Source organism: Dermacentor variabilis, chromosome 4 (assembly GCF_050947875.1).
Source record: "Dermacentor variabilis isolate Ectoservices chromosome 4, ASM5094787v1, whole genome shotgun sequence".
NCBI lineage: Eukaryota > Metazoa > Arthropoda > Arachnida > Ixodida > Ixodidae > Dermacentor > Dermacentor variabilis.
Window position 1 is genome coordinate 74,580,579 of NC_134571.1, and position 24,179 is coordinate 74,604,757.

The following is a 24,179-nucleotide window of genomic DNA, read 5'->3' on the forward strand; positions in this document are numbered from 1 at the left end:
GAAACACTACATGTTAACCATTACGTACGCAATAAGCTGGTATGGTTTAAGCGGATACAAAACACATTATGTTCAATGGCTGCTGAGTCAGGGAATAGATTTACTACTTCTAAAACGAGACTACTGTTTAAGCGGGTACGGTTTGACGAGGTTTTACTGTACAAGTGTAGGTGCTGTGGCAGTCATGTTACGGGGCAATGTATTCGTTCAGAGGCACATCGCATGCTGACAGGTTTTGGCGGTGTAGCTGCACATAAGCCCATCATCATATTTCGACGACTTGTCGTTTTAAGTAATGCCAGAGTTGTTGCCAGCCTGTGTGTGTGTCCTGTCCAGGAAGTGTCCATTCACACAAAACGAAAATGACAATGACTGCATAAAACCATTTCAGCTAGCTTCATGCAGTGTGCTTCTCTTCATCCCGCGGTGCCCCGACGCCATACATTGTTTCTCGTGGAGCCCGCTAAGGTGGTGCCACAGCGTAATGCAAAAGGCGGGTTAAAAACAAAAAAAAAGTTGGAAACCTTTTTGTAGTATTAGCAGGGATCTCATGCCTTATGTATGATTACAACAATATTATGTACACAAAAAAAATACCCAAGGAAGATTTTGACTGTGTGGAAATTAGAAACGTGCGTCTTTAGTTTTCCCTTACAAATGCAAATTTATGCATAATGAAGTTTGGATAAACTTAGACTTTTAGTATTCTCCAGTGATTGTCTCATTGTTGTGCTTGCATCTGAATTGCCGCATCCATGTTCCACATGTTCAGTAGTGCCAGCATAGTTGGTTGCATTGAGCTTGGTCCCAGTGATGCTACTGTACTGTTTTCACCCAGGAAGTGACACGGCTCCAAGTGGCAAAGACATCAAGCAAAGAGTGGCATCAAGTGTCTGTTCAAAACCAGCCGAACCAGTGGCAACAGCAACAACCAACAAGACCTTTGGTTGGGCTGACAAGCTAGGATCCAGTACGACTACATTGATGGCAGCTCCAGCACAGCCAAAGTCCACCAGCACAGTGGCAAAGCCAAGTACGCTTACAGAACAGAGGCTCACGAATGAAACAGGCCAGCCCCGGTTTGACCCATTCAGACAACCCATTTCCCTGGACTTCATCCCGATGCCCTCGCCTGAACATGCAGCTGCAGCAGCGACAGCAGCCGCAGCGGCTATGCCAAGCCTGGTGCCAAGCCCAACATTGTCTTCACCTGCTCCAAAAGAGCTTGGCATTTCACTGCGGTTTCATGAACCTATCGCCACCAAGGCACTAACACTTTCTTCCTTGCAACCTGTACACATGTCCAGTACACCATCGGTCCAGTTGCCACTAGTGCCCTCACCATCTGGGCCCCTGAGCAAGCCACGACGTGAGTAGGAAAAAAAAAAGCTTCTCTTCAGAAAAAGTGGTATGCTGCCTATTCTGGCAACTGGCAAGAGATTACATCTGCAGAGTTTACCTACACTTCTTAACAGCTTCTCATTGCCATATGTGAACCACATGTCCTACATGTGTTCATTGTGTTTTACGTATTCTGGTTTGATATTCTGCATTTTTCGAAACAATTCCGCTACAGTTGCAAATGGAGTGGTGGCCCGCACCTAGACTAACAACTTCGCCATTTCACTCCACGATACAGTAGACTTCTGTTGATTCGACTCAGGTTAATTCAACTTTTTGATCAATTTGATCTCGACCAAAGGTCCCGGCCGGAGCCCACACATTTCTGTGTGCCCAAACCCGTTTTTTCGTTCTCAAAATGAGCCTTCGCTAGGTAATTCGAACTTGATTGGTTAGCTTCGCCACAATACAGCCATGTTATGCGGTGAAGCCAAGACTGTAACGAGGCCACTGTCACGGGATGTAGTATGAGTTTTTTGATTATTGGGGGCGAGCTCCACCACTGGAAAAGCTAGCCCCACCGTCGGCATGACATGACATGAGGGATCATGCGGACACAGCGGCCACATCGGCTGCTTCGGAAGCGCCGAAGCAAACTGAAAACGAAAGTTTAAAGTCCCACCTGCGCCGCGGTTCTGATTAAGTGGTGAGGCTTTACCGCCTTGGGTGTCTGCTTGACAACATTTGAAAGTACTATAATAGGTAGTGGCTGCCTTTGGAGGCGTGCAGCATGGTAGGCTACTGCTCGGTGCCGCAGAGCCGGACTTACGCAACGGAGCTCGGTGTCAGCCTTATTCACACGTAGCTGCGGGGCAAGGAGCTGCGTGAAGCTTGGCTGGTGAAACTTAGAACCAGCAGACAGCCATCGGCTACAACTCGGGTATGCAGCAAGCACAGATGCGAGGAACATTTCTGCTACAGTGCCGGGACTGCGCGATGTTCGGTGAGTAGCAGAAAATGTGCACTGAGACACTCGCCCGCGCCTGCTGCCCGGCTAATGTCATGACGGTTTGGTCTATGAACTTGTTGATGCTAGATACTGGCAAGTTCACTGGAACGAAATGGGAGCGGTAAGACGGACATTAGAAAAAGGCACGGCATATGGTCATGTTTGTGTTGTGAATTAATGCACTGGATTACGAAAAACAAGCAGAGGGAAATCGCACGCTGAGAAGACTGATAAACATACAGTGCGACGCAACTTGAGGAATATTTACATGTCCAAGAATATAGAAGACAAAAAAAGATTGAATTATCGCGGCAGCACATCACAGTCGCCGTAGCTAGGCGTCGAAGTCTCTATAACGGAATTATATTTGAACAGTTCTGATAGCGGTCACGCAACAATGGTTGCTAGTGTACTGTCAGATGCTCATATGCTGCAGCCTAAAGCTCACGGCATGGTGCGAAAACGCATTCACAGCGAAAGGAAAACATTATGCGCGGACATGCGTGCAGACGCGCAGTTGGTCGCTGCGAACCCGTGCGATCGCTGGATTGAGGCTCCATTCTGTTATGCCCTATTTGGTTATACAGACAGCCCATTATAAGAACATATTTCACATAGTTTACTCTCAACATTTCACTACCTTTCATGCAAGAAGCCGGTTCGGGAGACTCCATCGCGGTGACTACGCGCAGTGGTGTTCGGTAAAGAGATAGCGTTTGTAAACGTTTCTGTGCTTTCAGTTTTCCCAAGATTATATAGACAGTCAAAAACTTCCCTCGTTTTGAGAGTACCTACATAAATGTCCAGGAAAGCTGCCATGTGGTGTTCTTATTGAGCGCTGTAAGCAAAACCTACGAGGAGCGCGCCGCGTGATCCCTCATACTACGCAAGGGAGGCACTTCCGACAGATGGCACCTCCGTAACTCTTCGCCGCCAATACAGGCATGCGTCTCCAGTGACAGTATGAGCATCTAGAAGCCCAGTAAGCATACTGGTAGCCATTAAGATCTGTTTTTGACGTCGCTGTGGCAATTCGAGCTCTCAGTTCGCCTACTATGTGTGTCTTGTATGTGAGCCTGTTTGAGGCTCTAGTACACCTTCGTTAACCCCTTAAGTGTTTTTCACAATATCGTTGTCACAAGCGATCAACATTTTTTTTACTTATGATGAGATGATCTCGACTTAGGTATTTTGCCGCTTTCTGAATGGCTTTTGATGAGCTAAGGTTATAAAGGACGTTTTTTCCGTTTAGTACATAAATAGCATTTGTGGTTTTGTTTTTAGCATATTTGAATTTTTTTTTTTTCGCATTAGATGGCAGTAGGCATTCCATGTGAGCTGAGTTTGCCCTCTTGTGAGATTTTTCCATGCTTTCAAACAAGCATGGCATCATCCATGTGGCGCTTTAGTGCGGCAGATTGCAATCCATCTGATGATGACAGCGAAAGTAAAATTAGTAAATGTGTCCACTTATGATGTCACATGAAAGAGCCACGCCAGTAGAATACTCCAAAATAAGATTAGCCATTGTACCTAGTTTCGCACTTGATTAAAAAAAATTACCTCCAGCTAACCAAAGATGCTGCGAGGGCCCAAGGGCTATTGGCTGCTGTTTAGGCGGGGACTTGACCCTTAGACTGAAGGGCAAAAAGTAAAAAGCTTTTTTCGAAAGACCATCTACCGCTCAACAATCACACTTTGGGTACCAAGCACTTCTCTCTCTACACACACACACACACACACACACACACACACACACACACACACACACACACACACACACACACACACACACACACACACACACACACACACACACACACACACACACACACACACACACACACACACACACACACACACACACACACACACACAAACAAACACAAACACGAACGCACACATACACAGTTAAACCTCGATATAAAGAACAAATTTCTCAATATAACAAATACGAGGGTTGATCCAGAAATTAGGTTCCTATCAATTTTAGAAATAGACGAGGTTGTTTATTCTCACAGAAATTTACATAATTGGAAAGGTGAAATTTGCTCTATTTTATTACATAATCGCCATCTTTTCCTATGCATTTTTGTAGATGGTGCTCCAATTTCTGTATCCCAATATTGTAGAACTCCACCGCCAACCCGTTGAAAAAGCGTTTCACCTGTTGTTCGACTTCATTCTCGCTCCGGAAGCGTTGGCCACTCAAATGTTTTTTTAACTTGGGGAACAAGTGATAATCACTAGGCATGAGGTCTGGACTGTATGGTGGGTGGGGGCATGACAGTCCACCCAAATTTTGTCAGAAGTTCCTGGGTTTGACGGGAGACGTGAGGTTGGGCGTTGTCATGAAGCAGCGTTACACCAGCTTCCAGAGTCGTCCTCACCGGTGGTTCTGGATAGCTTGCCTGATTTAGTGTTGCACAATAACTGTCTGAGTTGATTGTCGTCCCATGTACCATGAAATCGATCAGCAGTATCCCCTTACGATCCCAAAAAACACTGGCCATGACTTTGCCAGCAGAAGGAGTTTGCTTGAACTTCTTTGCAACTAGTGACTCTGGGTGATGCCACTGTTTTGATTTTTGTTTCATTTCGGGAGTGAAATGAAACACTCACGTTTCGTCTCCTGTAACAATGGAGTCCAACAATCTTTCCTTATCTTCCTGGCACTTTTGAAGAAACTGGCGAGCACAGTCAAGGCGTTTCTCCTTGTGGTCTGATGTCAATAGCCATGGTACCCATCGAGCCCAACACTTGTGATACCCCAGTTTTTCAGTTGAAGCCCTTTCCACTGCACCGTGTAAGAGTGTGAGGACAGTCCCACTGCTGGCAACCAGTTGTAGAATTTGTGGTTGGGCAGGAAATAAGTGGTAGCTGGCCCATGCCGTTGTCCAACTCACCCACGCTTGGGACATGGTTGTAGGGAGGAACTTCCTCTAATCGAGAACTAGGAGTACTGGATTTATTTGCAATATTTACATTACGACAGGAGATACATTTCAACAGTCTAGCATGACTCCCAAATGGAGCACGAAAGACAAAGCACGAAGCCCCAAGCGCAAAAGCACGAAGCACACAGCCAAAAACTTCTGCTTAAAAACCCTCTGTCTTCCCTAGATCCCTAGGTGAGAGAAAACTGCCGTCCAACCTTCGTCCAGTCGGACAGTCCACAGTCGTTGGAGGCGTAGTCGACGCGTCATTGAGGGGGAGGGTTCACAAACTCGCATCTGCATTTTGGATTCCCGAAACACACCGAGTGGAGCGGGTCCCCGTAGACAGGTTGTCACGCTTAACCCCAGCGGGCACCTCTTGATTGCAGAGCTGACTTCTCATGTAGCCTCTGCGACTGTCAGCAGACTGTGATGAATTCTGGGGCCTGGGAAAACGCACTGCAAAACACCCTTTTCCATGAGTTCTCTTGCTGCAAGTAGACCGTGAAGGCGACAGCGAACCAACTGACAATACACGGTCCGCCAAATGTGGCTTTCCTTGTTGGTGCCATCGGTTTTCCGAAGGAGGTGCATGGTCGGCTAACGTTGCTGGAGTCGCTGTTCTCTGAGGAGGTGCATTGTTGGCTTTACAAAGCGACTAGTCGCAGCGGGCTGGGAAAGGTTCAATTTTCCGAAGATCGCTACCCCCGCAGGTCATTCAAAACAGCTGCAGCGGGCTGCGAAAGGTTTGCAGGTCAGTACCCCTGCAGGCTGATCATAACTGTAAGAACTCCCAGGAATCTGAGAAACAAGTTGACGGACGGGGATCCTCCTGTTTTGAAGCACTTTGCGTTGGACCATCTCGATAACCGCCTCCGAAACTGACAGTCTTCCACTTTGTTCTTCATCGTGGACTTCCTTCCGACTGGCACTAAACTCCCTGCGCCACTTTTGGACATGTTGGACGGACATACACTTGTTGCCATACAGCTCTGTCAACTGACCATGAATATGCACGGATGGAGTCCCTTTGGCTGGAAAAAGTGAATTATGGAATGAATCTCGCACTTGGTAGGATCAACAATGGGAACCTCCATATCGGACGGCTGCTGAGCCAAGAAATGGCGTTGCAGCAAAGCGCGGCCAGGGGGAATCGAAAGTGGGGGAACTGCCGTGTGCAGCAGTGTTGCCGAATATCGCATCGCACCTTTCCATGTGACTGGAGCTCTTTGGGAACCTTACTTCCAGATCAAGCCTCGTATTGAACTTTTCGTAACCTCTTGTCCATAGGACACCATGTATTTAGAACTTCAATATAACGAAGTATGTTTGGATGCCACTTCAATATAATGAAATTTCACTGCTGATTATGGGGAATGCTGGGACAATAAATGGAAACTTCTGAGGATGCGGATAATCAAACGATTGAATTGCTAGTGGCTGTTTGCAAACGCACCTCTCAAATTACCCGCTGCGTGAGGAGCGACCACTGAATTGGAGTTGCACCATGTTCCTTATAAAGTACAAGTGCGATAAGATCATATCGCGCCCTGCGCACTTTGTGTTTTAGGTGTAAGTGAAAGTGTACGAATGTGAGACAAGGTGCCTTCACGAGTACCACCTTCCCATGCCAGCAAAGGGAAAGAGGGGGAGGGGAGACAGCTTGCGGTAGCGTGATCAAACGCGTGCGAGCTGCCGAGTGGGGGTAAGTAGGCGCAAGTCTCCGCCGTAGCTGCACATGGCTGTAAGCGTAGCTGAGCGCATACGCAGCTGTGCACCCTGCCTTAGACATAATCTGCTGCGTGTGCAAAGAGTTGGCGTGCCGAGATGATGTGGCATTATGTAAGCTGTCTTCTCGCACATTTAGTAGTGGAGGATGCGTTATCTCTAGTTTTGTTACACGCAGTTTGAATACATGCAAAGTACCATGAGTGGCCGATCGTGCAGCAATTTGAATAGTATTTGTAGGCTTCTCTTATGCTCGGACAAACACTTTATAGCACGTATTGAGCAACAGAAAGCAGTAGACACTGGGGGGGGGGGGGACGTCACAGCCAGAAATGTCCGACAGCGAAAGGGTTAATTAACAAAGGCTAATTATCAAATTAGGTGGAATGAAAAAAAATAATCTGAGTACCTCCATGTGACGGCAAACAACATTACCTTGGTTCTGTCCAGCTGCGTGTCATTTGCATATTTTTAATGCTTGGCTCAAGTTACGTGGGACACACTGTATAGTGCTTTGGTGGTGTGTGGTGGCAGAATCTAAGGAAAATAACAGCACAGGCCAAGAGGTGACCGCAATGTTTCGTGGTTCCCTGAAGTTCATTATATCGAGATTTCATTGTACAAATATATGTATGCTATACTTATCTATGCCATATATGTTGGTTATATTTCTACATTAGTCAACCACTAAAGTTGCTCATACCAGGTCTTATGTTCTTGACTAAATTATTCTTCAGAATTTTGAGAAAGCATGCAAATATATGGCATAAAAAATAACATTCATAGTGCATACCTTTTATCTTAACTCTTCTCAGACTATTGAATATTAAAAGTGCAAAACAATACCAGTGCGCAACCTGTAATTTTACTGGTATGGGTTCTTCATGGGCAGTGTACTATGGCCTATGCGATGTCATTACAGGCCCTACATGATGGACTATAAAGCTTTTAAGGGTGCCAGAAATTTTGGTGCACCTGTGTGTGTCACTTCTGCATTAGTCGGATTTGCATATCGTTGGAACACTGTTTGTCAAGTGCAATGCAAAATCTTGCTGTCGCAGTCAGTGCTTTGCCCCTTTTTTGATGAGCTCATGAGATTAAAGCTTGAAAGTGGGTTTGTCTGTCACTATCCTGTATAAAACTTTCGTCAGCTTGTCATGATGATAATGGCAGTGATGCTAGCTTGAACAGCAGGCTGCGCCAGCGCTGTAAATGCATTTTTGGTTCTTTACCTCATTGTAACACACAGGCAATTTTTGGATCAATTTTTTGGGAAGAAAGTGTGCTTTAGAATCCCGTCAACACAGTTATTATGGTGATGAACATTTTCGCTTGAAAAATCTGCTCATGGCAGGCCAGACATTCATAGGAGATAATGCGCCTTCGCCTCATTCGCTGTCCCCTAGTGCTGCTAGGACATTTGCTGCAGCCAGATATCTTTGTGCGTACAGACCAGTCAAGTTGAATTATCCAGTGAGGATAATTGTATGGGTGCTGGCCAGGTCCCATATCAGGATCGAATTGAGTGAAAATTTGAATTGACTGTAATTGGGTTAACAGCTCTGCTGTATTTGTTTGTTTGCACTGATTCATGAAGCCTGTTCTGTGTCATATGTGCTTCCACTCACTTAAAATTTGAGTTGCACTGGTTCGTGTTATCTTGTTTGAAGCCTCTTGTGCGTCATATGTGCAGTCATCGAAACATAGCATAGTGTCACGTGATGGTGACGTTGAAGAACACAATAGCAATACTGTGAACGGCAGAACTAACTTTTATTGGGCGAACCTGTGCCCACAAGACAGACTACACTTATAGCACAACGATAGCGGCGAACACGGTCGGCGATCGTTGAAAATCAGATCAACGGGTCAAGCGCGTCGGCTTTTATACATCAATCGTCAAATGTTCCAGACTAATCGTTGGGACCTGCGTGCCTTCCACAAAGTTCTACACTATTTGCGTCAGGCGATGAAATCAGATAACATAAGGTTCAGCGACAACAGACAGTGGATAGAAGCATCGATAACTTTCCAGAAACTTTGGATACATGCAGGCGTGTCCCGCGCTATGCGATAACATTTGTTAGGCGGTGAAACGTGTTCACCCGATAAAGATAAGTACACGTGTCAATAGGAAGTACAAATAAACTTTTGTTTATTGAGAAAAGCACTAACTGAGTGTGGAACTTGTAGAATGAGGAGTAGGCATCGTGCATTCGAATTGTATGAAGCAAATAAATAGAGCTATAAATTGTTTTTAATGTCCCTTCAAGTATTGCGGCTGCACAGATTGGATCTGAACACTTCCAGCCATGAAAAGTACACAGCAAAGATCTGGTTTCGTTGCGCAGTATTTTAACTGTGCTTTTATTAGATATTTTGTTTGTACATTATCTCTGTGGCATATGTCTTTTTCCTTATTTTGCGTAATAACATATTGGATCCCAAGTGGTCTCTGGTGTGGGATGTCAATATGTTTTAAAGGTATTACTGTGAGTAGCTGTCCTGGCTGCACTTAATGCTTATCCTTTCTGCCTTCTGCTCATGTCTCAGAACTCTTTACCAATGCTTCCCCTTGCCTTTTATGCTAAAGGTATGTTGCCTGCTTTACTGGAAGCGCAGTATGTCTTTGCTGTATGAAAGGGAAATAAAATAATAGATGAAGGGTAGAGAGGCTAATTAGAATAACCGTCTGGTTGGCTTTGTTGCACTGAGGAGAAGGGGAAAGGGTAATAAAAGAAAGATTGAATTCACCTATTTTCACAAACGCAATGAGGTGCCTGACAATGATTACAGTCTTCTATACAGATGCTACAGAATAAACATCATTGCAGAAGGAAGCTCAGGCTGACATTGCTTGTGACCAGGGCCCAAGAGTTCCGCTTTCTGTGAGGAGACGTTTCTTGAGTTCGTTAGGCGTGGTGCAGGGTGCTATTCTTTGCACACTGAAATGAGAACATTTGCATAGATGTGCAATCGCCGCTTTGCACCGACAAACTGCACATACGGGAACTGCTGGCCAATGAGAAATGAGTGGGCATTCGTGAATACTACCTGCAGCCATAGACAACACATTAGAGAGGTGTCACATCATGGCAAGCTGCATGAAGGCAGAGCTTTAGGTAGATATTTAAAGAACAAAGGCACTGTTTTTTTTTAAGGTCAGCAAAATTTAATTGATTCAACGTAAGCTCACATGCAGGCATGCGGAGTTTTCCTACTGCATCCACTCTTGACAACAGAATAGTAATGCAGTCAGCACTCCCACGAACACACGGCACTGCATGAGACAGTTTCCAAGAAAAAAAAGTAAGAAGCGATAGTAGCAGTCATATAGTACTTCATATAGTGAGTAGCTGCTGCAAATTGCACAAATACCCTAAACTTTCATCTCACTGGTATGGTGGAATAGACAAAGTTACAATGAAGTGAACCATTGCTCCCTCTTTTTTTCAATCCATTGCAGCAGCTGTAGAAGAGGAAGATGAAATACCAGTGAGGGGCAAGCACTTCACTGTGGACGATGTGTCAATTCCTCAGACGCCCAACTGCCAGCTTGTCCTGGCATATGCACATCGGGAGGGCCTTGCGCACTCCTACAGCACCATGCAGGACAGGAGTCAGCGCAAGAAGGGGCCTGCAGCCTGGTTGGCCACGTTGCGACTTGGAGAACGCAGGTTCCCGTCGTATCCTGAGGAGAAGGCAACGCAGGACGAGGCAAAAGAAACTGCGGCTGCACGGGCTGTCGCAGAGCTTGGGCTCCGTGCAGCTGCAGTGGCTACTTATCCTGTAACTCCCGTCTCATCTGCCGAAGAAATAGCAGTCTTGATTGACCGGATAACAAGTGTAAGTATTCAGAAAGTAAAGGAAGTACTACAGTGAAACCTCGTTAAACCATAGTTGGCTGGAGCTCGGAAAAAGTACGTACTAAACGGTAGTACTGTTTAACCGAAATAGCATGAGATCGCCCACTTACCTGTCGAAAACGGAACTCGGACAGAGTGCGATGAAAGGGGGAAAAAACATGCAGTATTTATGCACTTCGTGCGACAACTGTTATTTTCGTTTGATGCCGCGGCGGCCTAGCGCGACGACAGCGGCCTCAAACTTACTGAAGCTGCGTGCCGGCTTTTCAGCCAGCCCCCTCTCCTCGGCAAACGCTCGCATGGCAGATTGCTCGTTGGCGTTACGTATTCTCCGTGCACGCGCGCAGTAGTGCTGCAGAAGTCCCGGGCGACTTTTTCATTGCCGGGTGCCGGAGTTTGGAATACTTTTCGTTTGAAATAGAGTTACGTTATCACGCCCCTGTTTTCGTCGCGACAATTGCATCCATGAGGCTGACATAACGCGCAGCTTCTGCTACTGTAGGGCCTGAATTGCCCGTGCTGTCACTTTCGTGTCGTCCTCATCACTGTCGCTAGTTGGCACTTTGGCAACAACAGGGGCAACGATGGCAAAAAGTCGAGCCTTGTAGCCGACATGTCTTCGCGGTCGCAGCAGCGCTGCCGAGAAACTTCGCATTCCAAATGCCACACACCGTAGTCAACAGCAGATCCCCGTCGCGTACCAGCGCCGACTTCGTGTCACGTTTGATAGCACGGACGATGTCTAATTCTTCTTCTATGCTGAGCACCCGGGGTCTTTTTTATCCGAGCTTCGGCATGCACGACGGCATGACGCTCTCTGGCACGGCGTCGAAATGATGTTGATGTTGATGTGGCTGCACGCGCAAACGCACAGGGCGCTTGTAGGCCGTTGTTCCGATCTCTGAGGCTTGTTGTTCTGCCGGGCCGCCCGATGGAGATGACGCACCGCCGTGTTTGCGCGACGAAAGTGGAAACGCTACGTTTTAACTGATGCATACGCAATAAGCTGGTACGGTTTATGCGGATACAAAATACATTATGTTCAATGGCCGCTGAGTCGGGGATTTGACTTTACTACTTTTAAAACGAAACTACTGTTTAAGCGGGTACAGTTTAACAAGGTTTTACTGTATCTCCAAATTCATCATGTGCCTGCTTTGCCTGTCTCATGGCATCATTAGAGAGTTTTAGAATTGGGGGCGCAAGGCACTGGGCCCCCAAGCCGCGTTGCGTCGGTTGCTCTTGGGTTTAGATGAGCAGCAGAGTTTGAGGATTGGGTCGAATGCAGACAGCGTTAGGTCGAGCGCTCGGGACGCAGCAGTGTGGAAAATAGAAAGGTGCTTGAAAGCGAAAAAAAAAAAGGAACCTCTTTTCTTCCAAGTGAAAACGAATAGAATGCATTTTTGAGCAAAAAGAGCGAAGAATATTAGAAACGTAATCACTGTGTTGGTACCGGTTAGTATTACGAATTACGTGTGCGATTCTAAGCCAAGCAAAGCCACTCGAAGCGAAGTGCTCTTGGTGTTTTCTTGTGTTGCGCTGCGAAAAAACTGTGAGTTCACCCGCGTGAAATGGCGAAAATCAGTTGAAGTAAATAAAGTTTGCTCTGCGACCATCTGCTGTACGTCATCACTGTCACCCACGAGGGCGGCCCAAGACGGCTTGGGGGCCCACGCTAGTTTTCGATTTTTGGGTCTTGGGTTAACGCGAACGCAAGAACCCAAGACTGGCTTGGGTTCTGCACATGCGCACTTGTGGCGCGCAATTTTCTTGGGTCCCCAAGCCGCTTGGGCCCCCAATTCTAAACCTCTCTATTATGGAAAGGACAGGACCCAAGTATGTTCTCACTAGTCTGCACAGAAGAGAGAGGATAAAAAAAAAGTTGCAACACATCTCCACAGTGTGCAGTTGACGTGCAACAAGCAAAAGCTGCGCATGTTTCGACTATTTACTTTCATATATGTTAAGCAGATACCTTTCTGAACAAGAATGCATACTTATCTGTCCAATTTGTCATAGTCTGTGATGCGTCATCTGAATTCAGTGCTCCAAGTTCCTCTTCCATGTCCTAGCCATTTGCGTTGTGACATGATACATTTTGCTGGCCTTGTAAATGACATTAGTAGGCTTAGTGTAGCCACTGCTAATGCATTGTTCCCTGCTAAACACTGATCTCTTACTCTCAGCCATGTGGTATTGCACACAGTGCAAGAGTTGCATAGTCTGGTTGACCCTTTACGTTGTGAATGGAGAACAACACTAGAGGAAAAAACAAGGTGCAGTAGAACCTTGTTGATACGTTGTGAAAAAAAAAAATTGGAGAGAAATGTACTAAAAAATTTGGTGGACTTGACTGTAGTTGTTATCTATGTAATGCAAAGCATTGTGCGAATTGTTGTAACACGAGGCACCAATGCCTGCCGAGTAGGTGGGCACAAGCGACCAGAGATGCTCAGGGTCATTTTTGCGTCGTTGGCAAGCTTAGGCTTGTGCTCCTCAAATTTGGTCTGAGTCAGTAGCCTCTTCGGGTGGGGCACTTTGGCGGGAAGTTCTGACGTGCTCGCTCGGCATGAATCATTGCGGTACGAGAGGCCGACACATGGCAAGCTGATGGGACTTGAGAGGCCTGATACTTGCATTCTCGTTCCTGTATTGCGTAGTAGTGTTTTCAGACTGCGGCGAGGAACCCAAACGAAATCGAGTTGTTGGCTGATGCCAGAATACAATGCTGCCTGAGCAAAATGTGATGCTTACTTCGCGCTGCCTGCAACAGGGAACGGTGGTGCATTCGGGCTGTCGCCTATTAATAGCATGCAGTATACTTCAAATGGCACTACGCCACGTGTGCTGTGACACAGATAGGTAAAGATGTTTATCATAGTAGGGCTGGCAGCAATAGCTGTGAATGTGGTGTGTGATGATGTGCAAGAGGATTCGCTGGTGATGGAATAGGAAACCGAGTGTGCGTGGTGCTTTCACATGACACGGGCGAGTGAGTACTGAGGCTGTAACGGGCAGAAACAGTTTTCGATTGCGTGTACCTTCCGCGTTTTCTTCTTTACATGGGATCTACCAGCTGGAAAATGTATCGTGCAATTGCTGTTTTGCAATGTACTCAATACTCTGGGAACTTATCAGCCAGTAAAAATGAAACGCAACTGCATTAGATCATTTTTGTGTTCTTGATTGTGAAAGTTGGCGCCAGGAAATTGTACGAAATGGGATTTTATCAATGAGGTTCTGCTGTAGTGTACTGCTATAGCCCTTAGTTACTGGCTGGCTGACTGTTCAATTTGTAATCGAATATCATGAGTACAGCTCCTAGTACTCATGCCTAGAGTGTGAAAACGATGAGTGGCAGTATGTGTTTGTGTTATATGCAGGAAGTCACCAGATCGCGACATTTTCCTCTTCATGACCGCTGTGCAGGGATAATATCGTCACGTGGTAGTGACGTATAAAGAACACAGTAGCAATACTGTAAAAGATGAAAGTAACTTTTATTCGGCGAACCTGTGCCCACAAAACAGGCTACACTTAAAGAACGGTGACAATGGCGAACGCAGTCGGCGATCGTCAAAATCTGATCAACGGGTCAAGCGCGTCGTCTTTTATACATCAATCGTCGAATGTTCCAGACTAATCGCTGGGACCTGCGTGTCTTGCACAAAGTTATACACTATTCGCGTCGCACATACATGCAATCAGATCACACAAGGTTCGGTGACAGACAGTGGATGGAACCATCGATAACATTCCAGAAACTTCCTATACATGCAGGCGCGTCCTGCGCTGTGTGATAACGTTTGTTAAGCGCTGAAACGTGGTCACCCGAGAAAGATAAACATGTACACTTGTCAATATAATGATTCCATTCCATCTCTTTTTCTTTTTGCACTTTGTCAACCATTACAGGTCAAACGTGAGCTGTGGATAAGAAAGAAATACAACCGAAAAAAAGAAGTCCTGCATTACATAGGCTCTGCTTGATTGGCAGGCCATTGCTAGTTGCTGTATGCAGTGCAAATGACTGATACAATGCATGATAGGATAAAGACAGGCTATTCCTTAGCAGGTTGATGACCACTAGGGCTTGCCTGATGTAGGATGCTGTGGTTGATGAGGAGCTGTGAACGCTAATTGTGGAGAGAAAACCAGCACGCGCCGCAGGGATGAGCCCATCACACACTATGCTTGCTCAGAAAAATGACTTGATTTAACGGCCTGTGGTAGGTGGCACAAGCACACTGCACCTGTGCTCTAGGCAAGTGTGCAAAGTGCTTTACATGCTATTGCTTTGCAGATGTAAAACTGAATGAGTGTGCTGGTTGTGAACTCTCGGCAGGCACGTACCCAGGGGGGCGGGTGCCTCCCCCTCCCCCCTGTATGCAGAGTGTATGCAGAGTGCTCAACGCTTGCTTCACCTTTGCCGCGGTTGGGTCCGAAATTGCACCACCTTCAGGATCGGCCCACGTATGGGGAGTTCCTAATGCCTGCTTCACCTCCACCGCGTGTCGGCCTGGCATTGCACTACCGTCCGGATCGGCCCACGTATGGGGAGGGCTTAATGCCTGCTTCACCTTTGCCACAGGTCGGCTCGGCATTGCACTACCTTCGGGCCGATCCGCGGCAGAGGTTAAGCACTTTGCTTTTCGTTTAAGAGCTTTGACTGTTGTCAGCTCTCGCTGCCATTTCATCTTCACAGAGTGGAATGGTTGTCAATTTTTTCACTCTTTTTGGATGGCGGTAGTTCATCGGCTTCTCCTGGCCTGGCAAGGCCAGTTTTCTCATCGATTTGGTGCCTGCACAATTAACTCCAGATGAGTTCAGTTGTCACCATCTATTCAATGATCACGTGCATCGCTGTTGCTTCGTTAGTTCAACATTCTTTGTTTAGACTGATCCAGGAACCAAGAAAGGGATTCGGTTCGTAGTCAGCTGGTCCGTATGCCAGTGGAAAGAGTGCCGGCTGGAGAAAACGCCACTTGCATTTAACTTTTCCTTTTGCTTCATTATTTCCTCGAGTGACTGCTCGCCGTGACGCTGGCAGATCTTCGGAACCGTATACCCTTGATATGGGTTACATAAGGTGTAACATAATGTAAAACAGCTTCCATCATCAGACCCTGCTATAACCATTAAACCCAGAAGCAATATGACTGTCGCCTGTTACGTTGTCTGGCTTTTCTCTAATTGTACAGCAATTTTCTTGCAAAATTGGCAACTGGAAACAAGAGTCGCAAGGCGTTGAAAAATAAGCAATCTACCAAGGGAAAGAGCCAAAGCAACAGCCAAACAGGAAGGAAAAGCGAACATTAACAAATTTAACCGTTGTTTGTAAAGTTTGTTTATCGATCAACATCCTTTTATTTAAGAAAGAAGTAGAGAAAACGTGGCCGGAAGTAGAGAATAATTCCATGTGTTTTGAATGATGCTTCTACACTTATGAGTCTTTTTCTTACCTTCTGCAGTGGGCACAGTACGTCTAGAACCGCAGCGTCCTGCGCTCTGTGCGGTTGTCTGGTTGTCTGTCTGGTGACCACGCCTCGTTACGCAGCTTCCCGAATAGCAACACGAGTTGGTTTTGGCACTTAACTTGGTAGAGCAGTAAATGGGGAATCGGAAAACTGTGATTGTTCCGTAAATGTACACACACACACACACACACACACACACACACACACACACACACACACACACACACACACACACACACACACACACACACACACACACACACACACACACACACACACGCACGCACGCACGCACGCACGCGCACACGCGCACACACACACACACACACACACACACACACTAGAACGTTATTCTACACTTTTGCTTGTTTACTTGTTCTTGGCAGTGTTCTTCCTGTTCTTCTGTCATGCGCAAGCCCGTTTGATGTGATTCCTTGTTTGTCAAGTAAAGGAGAGGTGTATCTCACAGGCATACCCGTGAGGAACACCTTATTTCAATTCTCTTTTACGGGTTTACGCGTCTTCGTGGCGAATAGTGGGCATTATTCACATTTGTACTAGTAAAGGTACCCCCCCCCCCCAAAAAAAAAAAAAATGTCCTGGGTATGTGCCTGACTCTCGGGCTGTGGTGGACTTCTACCTAAGCCAAGCAGGGTGCATTCTGATTCTGAACACATGGCAGCTCCTTAACAGGGCCCTGAATCACTTCTTATCGAAATTGAGAGATGCGTTTGAAGTTAAAATAGACTATTTCAGAGATACTTTGACGCAAAAATTACTTAAATGCATTCAGCAGAAGCGGAGTGATTCGCAGTCAAACAAACCCTCTGCAGTTCTTGTGCTCCTTCAGTTACTTGCACTGTGAAGGCTATGGTGGTGTGAGACGTGCCTGCAATTCTCTGCCTCTTGACCGTCACCGTAGTGCGCAGTTCAAATTTGATTTTGGATGCTCACGTAGATGCTACTACTTCTGATTTTGGTGCCTATGACGCGCCAAATGCAGTTGTCCTCAGCGAGCCGCAGTATGCTCAGCCAGCAGACTCGTCGTGGCGCCCTGCTGCAGCCACGGTATCTACGCTATGTAGCAGACTGCAGCAACATGCAACTGTAGTGCATATGTGCGCTGTTTGCTTTGTGCACGACAGTGCTCGAGTGCGTGCTCACACCCATATGGTCCAGTCTGGCCGTACTACATGTTGTGCACCGACTTTGTTCTGCACCAGTTTGACCGACGGATAGTAGCCACATCCAAATTGCGCATCTTGAAGCACTATCAGTACCTCAATATGAAAGTAGTTGAAACTAGGGAAACCGGATGGCTACAGCGCAATAAGCAGGGTGGCCAAATTCCTATGCGGGCAGCCGTGGCTGAACATTACCATATGATAGTAGATTTCTTCGGAAGTACGCAATTGTTAGCGCTCCATCATAGCAGCATTGAAGGTAGTGCTTATCACTGTGCTCTATGGTGGTTGTATATATATGTATATATTTTTTTTTCAGTTGGTGCTAAGTAAACCACATGGAATTCTCAAGGAAGGAGTGGAAGCATTATACAAAGAAAATTACTCGGAGCAGCTTCCAGGGAGCTGGTTTGAGCACCTTGTGAGGTCTGAGCTTGTCCACATTGAGAGGTATGCCCTTTGCAGAACTGCACTCCTGTGTTTTGTGGGCAGGGGTACTTTGTGTCAGCTAGATTTAACTCTCGTTGGGTGATGCTCATGCCCTTTCATAAAAGGCCAGCTACTGATGTGTATGAAAATACTTTCTAGATATAAGCTCAATCCGCCTTTTTCACTTTCCTGTGCTGCCCTCTGCCGCATGCCGCTGGAAACGTTTCAAGAAGGGTGCCGGGGCTTTCGCTGGTTGATTTGTGTAGCTGCGCCCACATTGAGTATGTGCCAGTTCTGCGTTTCATGGATCGCGAATCATTATTAATGGCTTCTCCGTGGCAGAATGTCGTTCGTGGAAGCCACGAAGCACTCGGTGACTACTGGGTGAGCAGGCCTGAGTGTGCTGTTGTGTAAACAGTGTGGCCGAGTTCTGGCACTCTGAGTTCCTGTTGCTGACACGGCTGCCTTGGAATTTGTTGTTGCTGATTTCTGCACTTGGAGCTCGCGTTTTGTATTCTTTTTAAACATTATTTTGACATTTCGCATATTCAAGAAGTCTTCGAGCGCAGCCTTCCAAGCCGGATTTATCGCAGCGGTGCACTTGTTTACATTGACATCTACAGACGCAGATCGTTGTTAGTGCCAAATATTGTGGAAAAGGTGCACCGCTATACGAAATAATATGAGCAGCCGAAGCACATAAACAACGGAAACTGTAATCGAGATAACATAATACTGGCTGTTAATTTATTTCTGATTCTCGCTTTTGTTTAACTCCATCATACTTAAAGTTTGCGCGTGCCATAAAACATTATTAGAGAAAACTGCGCACGCATAAATTAAGTGCTCATTTATAGGTCATGTTCTTTCGCAAAAACGCAACACCATCACTGACACTGTTGGTATAACTCAGCGAGACATTTGTTTATGCTGCTGTGTACCAAATGCACCGTTTCTTGTTTCCTGTTTGACGCAGAGGTAAACAGTACATCTCTGTAATTGATAAATGTGTCAGCATAACAACACGTAAAGACCTACCCATTTACATAGCGAATGCGCCCGGCAGCCTGTAGGTGCGGTGACGTACAGATGTTGGCACAGCGCCGTGTCGCCGCTTGCCGCTTATTGTGTTTGCGCAGTGCGAAGGGAAATGTAGTTGCCTTCAAATCGCTCAGGCCGAACTGAACTACCGTAAAAACCCGCGTATAATGCGAACCCGAATATAATACGAGGTGACATTTCTGGGACGAGAAATGAAAAAAAAAAAGGTTTACCCGCGTATAATACGAGTGAGAGAAACTCGGGGAAAACATTTATTTAAATCGGACTTAGCACTTCATTCACTGTCGTCCTCCGCAGCGCTTTCATCGGACAATTCCTTGTCTGACATATCCTCCCAGAGGTACTCGTCCTCGGTGCCATCGAGCGCGTTCGAGATGCCGCACTTCTTGAAAGCGCGACGCACAAGGTCTTCTGGGATGCTCGCCCATGCGTCCGCGATCCACTTGCACAGCGTGGCTGGCGATGCCCGCTTCAGCCGCCCAGTTGGCGTCACTGCAGGTTCACCTGATCGCATCCACTCTGCGTAGCACCGCTTCACCGCGTCCTTGAACGGCTTGTTGACGCAAACATCTAGAGGCTGCAGCTGAGACGTCATCCCACCAGGGATAACGACGAGTTCAGTATTACAATCACGCAACAGCTTCTTCACTGAGTCGGCCAAATGGCCACGAAACGCGTCCAGCACGAGGATGGATGGGAACGACAACAGTGCACCGGGCCGCCTACACCAAACGGACTTGATCCAGTCGAGCACAAGACTCTCATTCATCCACCCTTTCTCATGGCATTTAACGATGACATTTTTCGGCAGCTCACCTTTCGGCATTGTCTTGCGCTTGAAGACGACATAGGGCGGGAGCTTGCGGCCGTCTGCCGTGCATGACAACATGACGGTAACACGCGTCTTCTCGTTCCCAGTGGACCGGACACAAACTTGTTTCGAGCCCTTTTCGTGCACGGTGAGGGGCGATGGCATGTCCAGATAAACTGGTGTTTGATCAGCATTGCCGATTTGCCCTAGCTGAAAGTTCTTCAACTTGCGCAACGAAATAACGCGGCGCTGGAAAGCCACCAGTAACTCTTCAAATGATTCCGGCAGCTTTTGCGAAATTGAAGTTCTCCGGCGCAATGAAAATCCTGCACGGCACATATACCGATAAACCCAATGCTTGCTTGCTTTGAAAGTGGAGCTCGTTAGGCCTTTTTCTCTCGCAAGCTCCCTGGCTTTTGCCTGCATGAGCTCCACGCTCACAGCAAGATGCGCGGCTCGCTGTTCTCGGACGAATTCCGTCAGTTTGAGTTCAATTTCAGGGAATGCCCCATTCTTCGGGCCGCGAAAGCTTCGTCGCTTTCCGCTGCACTCGAAAAGTGCTTCTTTTTGCCGTCGCCATCCGCGGATACTTCCCTCGGTGACGCCAAACTGCCTCCCGGCCGCACTGTTGCCGATTTCCTCTGCCGCTAAAATCACATTTCGCTTGAAAGCTGCCGAGTACTGCTTCCGTGCCCCCGACATCGTGCTCCTTCACTAAAAACGATGCACTTCGCGAAGCGCGGTTAACACGTGAACTGCCAAGGTCCGCACTCAACAAAGAAAGAAACGATGCCGTAGCCACGCTGCAATAGCGAAGGCAAGCCGTAGCCAGGCAGCAATAACAAAGCCAAGTCGTAGCCATGCAGATATTACGAAGCCAAGCCGTAGCCACAGAGCAATAACGAAACCAAAACTTCGAGCCGAACTTTGAAATTTTTGTCCGGATCCGCATATAGTACGAGGCGGAAATTTGGGACGCTAATAACAGGAAAAAAACCTCGTACTATACGCGGGTTTTTACGGTATTAAAAAAGTTTCATTCATTCTAACTGCTTACATTTCATTTCAAGTCTGCCGGTAGTGGGGATACAACACGACGGCACCAGGCTTAACCTTCGCTGTACAGTATCAACATTGCCTCGAACTTCATGTGCACGGCTTGAGAGGGTTTAAACTTGTGCTTTTCAACTTCGTAGGCAAGTTTTGACTCACTTTGAGCGGGAATAATTATATATACAAGTGAAGGCACTGTTGCTATCGTGTTGTCGGCTCGACGGCTTGTCACGCAGGATTGGTCGAACGATGGTCGGCACGCTGATTTTGCCGGTGTCGTCGAAAAGAAAGCCTGTCGCAGTACAACTCGCACTTGTCGGTTGCGTCGTTGTCAGCCTGGTGTGAGGGAATGGTTTTGGTGACGCACTGTGCTGAATAGTCGGGCAATTATTGGCGTGAGTGTGTTGTCGGTCTCGTATCGACCCAGTGGTACCGCGCCTTACGAGTACGTGAAGTCAAGCATGCGCTGCCACCATCAGCAAGTGAAGGCAGACGCTGCAAGAAGACTTCATCAGCAACATTATGTTTTTAAGTATCGCCCAAGTGTGATGCACGGGTTTTTCGTTAAGTTTACTAGCCATCAATGAAAGGCGGCAACTACCTGGCTCACGGCGCAGTCCGGACAACTCGTGCGTAGCCCTGGCTGCATTCTGTTCTAAAGTGGAGTTGCAGTCTCACGCTGCGACCATTTTAGGCACCGCACTGACGTCGAGCTACCACTGGAGTTTCAATCATTCAGTGCGCTGCATGGCATGAGTGTGTGGGGATGCGCGACTCTTGTGCGTCCCCTGATGTTTTTCCCGCATAGCGCGTCTCCTGTAATCTGGCTTCGCGGCGTGGCCTGGCGCCCGCGGCGGTCAGAGTGGTTGAGGCGCAGTACGAGAGATGGCACGAGTGTTCGAGGATGAGTCTGGAAGTAAACTTGGAAGTGAAGTTTCAAGTACTTATGCTCGCACTGCTCAGCCGTGGTTCCGAATTTCCAGTAATAGTGGGGTCGGCTGTGCTTCTGTGATGTCCACGTTGTGCCCGTTTCGACATTTGTCAATATCACGGTGGTCGAGGTGCAAAGAGCTTGTGCGTCTGCTGTTTGCTCCTTGAAAGGTGCAAAGAGCGCATGACGTCCCTACTGAGCGAGCCCCGGACCAATGGTGAACCTCGCTGCAGTCGCATGGCGAGTCAATCAGAGACTCCAGAACGACCTTCAATCATTTGCTTTTTGTGTGCTTGTTTCTGTATGGAGCTGGTAGCTGAAGTGGCACATTTGAAGACTGAGAAATGCGCTTTCCAAAGAGACCAAGATGGGCAGCACTCGGTTGCACCTTTCCGGAGATACAGTCGAGTCCCGCTACAACGAAATTGACGGTGCACGAAAAAAAATTCGTAGAAGTGAAAATTTCGTTGTTGTGAAATTCACAAAAATATGGCTAACCTGAACTGGTAAACCACAAACAAAATTTTATTTCCAGAAATCAAGCAGTGTCGACTGCTTCCCTTTTTTTCCTAGGAGCATCATGACGCGATTTTCGCATTCAGCGAGTAGCTGCATCGCGACGTCGTCATCATGCACAGCCACGCTGTTTCTGATGACATCGAACGCGTCCAGTACGCGAGATGTGGCCGGTGGATGCAGGTCTGGCACTTCGTCGTCATCCGACTGCCCCCCGTCATCGGACACTTTTTATGATGTCCTCATCGCTCAATTCTTCACGGGCGATCACATTGACATCAGCGTCGATGAAGTCGTCCAGCTCGACACTGGATGGCACACTTCCGGCACCTTGAAGGGCCGCCCAGGATGCAATTACGTCTGCTGGCGGTTGCACTGCTCCGTTGCAGTCAGCAGCATCCTCAGCGGAGTCGGTGTCTGGGTCTCCTAGCTTGAAGCCAGCGTGCGTGAAGCAGTTCGCGATAACTGGCCGTCCAGTTGCAGCCCACGCAGCAGCCATCATCTGCAGCGCCATGTACAGGTCTAACTTCGTGTCGCGACCGGTCTCCACGTTCAATAGGAGACGCTGCATCACTCGCTGGCGGTAGGCGCACTTCAGACTTCTAATGACACCTTGGTCAAGTGGCTGTATAATCGAAGTGCAGTTCGGCGGAAAGTACTTCAGCTCCACATTTGTGAGCTCCACATCCAGAATATGATGGGCGGAGCAATTGTCCAGCAATAAGCACACCCGCCGGCCCTGCCTCCTCATGTCGCAGTCAAATGACGCGACCCACTCGGAGAAAATGGCCCGCGTCATCCAGGAGCGGCTGTTGGCGACATACTTTACGGGAAGGCTCCTATTACCTTTGAAGCAACGGGGCCTCGCACTCTTCCCAATGACTAGCGGTGGGCGCTTGTCGGATCCGTCCGCGTTGGCGCACAGCAGCACGGTCACGCGCTTCTTGCTGTGTTTCCCACCGTGGCAACGCTGACCTTTCATTTCGAGGGTTTTTGACGGCAGCATCTCGTAAAACAGGCCTGTCTCGTCAGCGTTATAAATGTCACACTTGGCATAGTCTTTCAACAGCGCCGAAACGTTTGTGGAGATCCAGGCGGATGCGCTGCCTGTGTCTGCCGATGCCGACTCGCCAGAGAGCGTCTTGCCGACAATGTCATGGCGGGCCTTGAATCTGCTGAGCCAGCCTGTGCTCGCCTTGAAATCGTCGATTCCCAGCAGGCAAGCGTAATTCAGGGCCTTCTGCTGCACGGCGTTTCCACTGATGGGTATGTTTTTCGCCCTCGTCTCGACAAACCACGTGTACATAGCCTTGTCGAGGTCTTCGTGTGCCGACGGCGTCAGCTTCTTCCGCTTGGCTGATGTGCCCGAAGCAAGAGCTTGCGCTATTGCTTCTTTTGACTTCAAGATGGTGGACAGCGAACTGGGAGAAATCCCAAACTTCTTCGCAACGTCGCCTTTCTTCTCTCCACTTGCGACTTCGGCCAGGATCCGAGCTTTATCCTCCAAGGATAAAAACTTTCGACATGACGGCGCCATGTTGGAAAGCACGCTAAAACAGAACGGCTTCTCTGATCAAACCGAACACCGCAACACGTGCACAACACGAACTGCCAATTGCATTAGCACTAACTACGCACCGACGGCGCCGAGATGCAGCATGGACTGACGAGACGACTGAGCGTCGGCTTTGGATTGTCTGCGGCTAAAAAGTTTCAAGCCAATCCCAAAGGTAGGCCAGTCTCATCGCCGTCGGCATCGAGCAATGGCGGCCCCCATGCTCGGTCATCAGCGGCAGTTTCTTGTGGTGCCAACACGCGATGCTAACTTTGCAGACG

General features: G+C 47.7%; 1 protein-coding gene across 10 annotated transcripts in view; it reads left to right on the forward strand.

Annotated features, from left to right (window-relative positions):
* The window catches only part of LOC142579388 (tudor domain-containing protein 7-like), a 161,449-nt gene that overhangs the window by 63,256 nt on the left and 74,014 nt on the right, over positions 1-24,179 (forward strand). For 8 of the 10 annotated variants that reach the window (XM_075689521.1, XM_075689515.1, XM_075689523.1 and 5 more), the window contains 3 exons: positions 839-1,369; positions 10,481-10,860; positions 17,861-17,991. In XM_075689521.1, the coding sequence (XP_075545636.1) occupies positions 839-1,369; positions 10,481-10,860; positions 17,861-17,991 (1,042 nt within the window). The remainder of the gene's footprint in view (positions 1-838; positions 1,370-10,480; positions 10,861-17,860; positions 17,992-24,179) is intronic. The other 2 variants (XM_075689522.1, XM_075689524.1) reach the window with 2 other exon arrangements.